The sequence below is a fragment of the Carassius carassius genome, chromosome 6 (assembly GCF_963082965.1).
Source record: "Carassius carassius chromosome 6, fCarCar2.1, whole genome shotgun sequence".
Lineage (NCBI taxonomy): Eukaryota > Metazoa > Chordata > Actinopteri > Cypriniformes > Cyprinidae > Carassius > Carassius carassius.
The window spans coordinates 39,098,090-39,101,733 of NC_081760.1; the positions used below are offsets into that span (position 1 = coordinate 39,098,090).

General features: G+C 35.4%; 1 protein-coding gene across 1 annotated transcript; it reads left to right on the plus strand.

The window, feature by feature from the left end:
• Positions 1–502: 502 nt before the first annotated feature.
• LOC132142067 (CMRF35-like molecule 7) lies at positions 503–2,229 on the plus strand. Its single transcript, XM_059551700.1, has 3 exons — positions 503–637; positions 778–1,116; positions 2,082–2,229. The coding sequence occupies exons 1-3, from the start codon at positions 577–579 to the stop codon at positions 2,096–2,098; spliced, it is 417 nt and encodes a 138-aa protein (XP_059407683.1). The 5' UTR covers positions 503–576; the 3' UTR covers positions 2,099–2,229.
• The last annotated feature ends 1,415 nt before the right edge of the window (positions 2,230–3,644 follow it).

Genomic DNA, 3,644 nt, shown 5'->3' on the forward strand with positions numbered 1-3,644 from the left:
CCTGACTTTATCAAATGTTCTTATTTCTGTTCTGGAAATATTTGCAAATTAGTGCATATTTAATAATATTCTGGCTAATATGCATAATTAAACATAACATGTCAGTGATGTAAAGAGTTGTCCTAATATGCTGTGATTATTCAGTTGAGCTAGCATGGTGATATCCATTAGTTATAACATGTAACATAGTGTCACAGTGATATTAAACATGCTGATCAATAATAAACCTGCACTTATACAGTTATCATGGGGACCGCTGCTGTTTGCACGACTGTCCATCAGATGTCACTGTCAAATGAAGCCTGTGTACCACTTCCAGTATCAACCTCTCTCTCTCTCTCTCTCTCTCTTGCTCTCTCTCTCTGTCTCTCTCTCTCTCGCTCTCTCTGTCTCTCTCTCTCTCTCTCTCTGTCTCTCTCTCTCTCTCTCTGTCTGTCTCTCTCTCTCTCTCTCTCTCTCTCTCGCTCTGTGTGTGTGGCAGAAATTGAGGAAGTGGGAGACTCTGATACATTCAGCATTTCATGATAATCATGTTAACAGGAAAGAAACACTCTGAATCTACTAACAGCAGAGAAGATGACTGAAGAAGAGAGAAGAATGAAGATCATCTGGACTTTCACTCTGCTGATGATTCCTGGTAAGAGTCTGAACTCACAGTAAATCACTAAAACAAAAGAGACTTTAAATTCAGTTCATGTTGTTTAAATGATTTAATGAAACAGCGGCTGAGCTGAATTTGAACGTTTATCTTTATTTATATCCAACTGTTTGTTGTAGATTTCGTGAGCTCCATTGATGTGGAAGGATATTCAGATGGTGAAGTCAACATCACATGCAGATATGTGAAGGAATATACCCAAAACACAAAGTATTTCTGTAGAGGAAAGAAGCCAGATAAAGATAAGAGTAGGTGGTGCACTGAACTCATCAGAACTGAAGAGAAAGATAAATGGGTTGATTCTGGAAGATTCTCTCTGTTTGACGACACAAGAGCAGCAGTTTTCACTGTGACCTTCAGAAATCTGAGTGAACTGGATTCTGGGACGTACCAGTGTGCAGTTGATAGAACTAAAGGAAAAGATTCATACACTGAAGTGAAGATGAACGTTAGAAAAGGTGAGTAACTGAGACTCTCAAACAGAAAATCAGCACACATAATGACAGTAATAACACTAAACACATGCAAATGCTTTTAGAAATGGCCAAAGAGGATCTGTAGAAGGAGATATATATGATTCCATAATACTTTTATTCTTAACAGGTTAAATTTTATTCTAATAAAGTATAGTTACAATATGTTAAATAATACAACTGAATCAAATAATATATTAATTAACAGTCAATTAATTCAATTAAAACTAAATCCATAAACTGGTAGAAACCCCTAAAAGGTTTCATATACAGTTATGAAGCTTCTGATAGAACACTGTAGGGTTCTTTACAGAACCTTTTCTGTGAGAGACCAAATACAATGAAGAACCACAGCAAACATGGGATCTTTATCATCATTATGTTTTCACGTTTTCATATGTTAAAATTTTCCATGGACTCTTAGTTTGTAATATTGCACTTGCTCCTTGTTTCTTTTAATTATTCCCACAGCTGTTTCCATTTTAGTGTGTTTTGTCTACATTGGCTGACTGTTATTTTCCCTGCCATCCTTATCACGTTAATAAAAACTGCTTACACATTCATCCTCATCTCAACGTAGCTTACTTGACATTTGTGAAATGTATTAATCACTGTTTTGCTGACAACAGAAAGCGTGTTCTCAGAGTTGCTTCAATAATGTCAGGAGAACAGTTTCTTCTAGAAGACTTGATTTTATTATGTAAATTAACTCTATTATTATACTCATCATGCAATTTGATGCTGCATCTGTTGTGTTTTACTCACACTTTAAATCCTCCTGAGAGCTTCACGATGCTCAAAAGTCGACAGTTTGTGGTTTTGTATGTCAGAAAACATGTCTGATGGTTCAGTAATGTGTGAAAGGCATCAGCATCAGTGAGAAAACGGAAGTGAAGTATCTGTGAGTGAGAAACAATGTTTTTATCTCAGTTAGCACTGCTGTGTTTCAGAGAGAGATGAACACTAAACAACATCATCTTCTCTCTCATCAGTTAAACCTCCACTGATCACATCTCCATCTCCTGTAACAGGTACACACACCCTCTGAACTAGACTCGCTCATGTCTATCTGTTATTATGATGATGGTGAATCTCTGGTTTTTTTTAGGCTCTTCTCTGATCATCAGTGTGTCTGTGATTCCTCTTCTGATCATCAGTGTGATTCTGTTAGTGACTCTCTGGAGGAGGCGTCAGTCACACAGTAACACTCCTGCTCCTTTACATACTCACACTCTTTTAGTGTCTTTGAAAGACATTGCTCAGACTGGCACATTATCATACATGATGTTTGACTTATATAGAACGGCATAGTTGGCTACAACTAAAAATAAGCAAATCAGAATGATATGAGTATGTGAAAAATAAAACCAAACAATTATTTTGCTTGTCTTTTACAGACACTGATTTCTCATCCAAAAGATCTCACACGACGCCAGCAAACAGTGAAGCGGTTAGTAGAATTACTGTGACTGGAAAATATTACTTGTTTTAATGTGAATTAATTATGTTACCTTTAAGCACTTAAAATATCCAGTGCTGTTAAAATGATTAAATATTACAATTATTATTATTATAGGTTTCCTACACTGGCTGCGATCGCAAGGAGATTAAAGACGCTCACAAACAATTACCCACAAACCCCTCTGACTCTTCTGAAGCCACTGGTGACTCTCAGATGGTCGTCACATCTGCTGAGGATCTGAATTACGCCGTGGTGAATTTCCAGAAGAAAGCAGACAGAGTCAGTTTGAGGAATAATCAGGATTACAGTGAATACGCTGCTGTCAATCATCTCACGAGCCACAGCAGAGTTTCATAAATTAAAATTAAAGATATAGATTATTCACAATATACAGAGTCCAAATCTAACATTGAGCACCAAATGAGACGCGTGCTGTGTAAACATATAATATTTAGTAAATGCTGACAGATTGTATTTCAGAGGATTCTGGCTCCTTTTAAGTTTAACTGACAATCTTCTGGTTTTCCTTGAATCAGCTCTGATTATACAAGTAATATACTGCATAAAAAATATTAATTTTCTATAAGTACACATATATAATGCCTCATTAAATAGAATAAAAAAAATAATGTCTGTTTTCAAACATGTTTCAATGTTTTGATTGAAAGTTATTTTGTTGAGCCCAGAAATAATTAATTTATACTCTCATTTAAATTCAAGTGATTTCTAAATACTTTTCTAAATACTTTGTCCAGTTATGTTTATTTTATTTTTCATCTACAACATCATTCCCAGTTTGCAAATTAGTTTCAGTCTGAAAAGTACTTGTATTTTTCAAAACGATTTTTGTTATTGTGATTTTCAAAGACCTGAAAATAACATTTTTAAAACCCTCTGGGCTTCTTCGGGTCAAAAAAGACCGAAACCATGTACGTTTTAAATTGTTTAATTTTTTTGCTTCATCGGAGGGGGATGAAACTTGGTGACTTTTGTTGTATTACCTATGTGAACACACAAAAAAATCAAGGAGATGATTCTGATATGTTAAAGG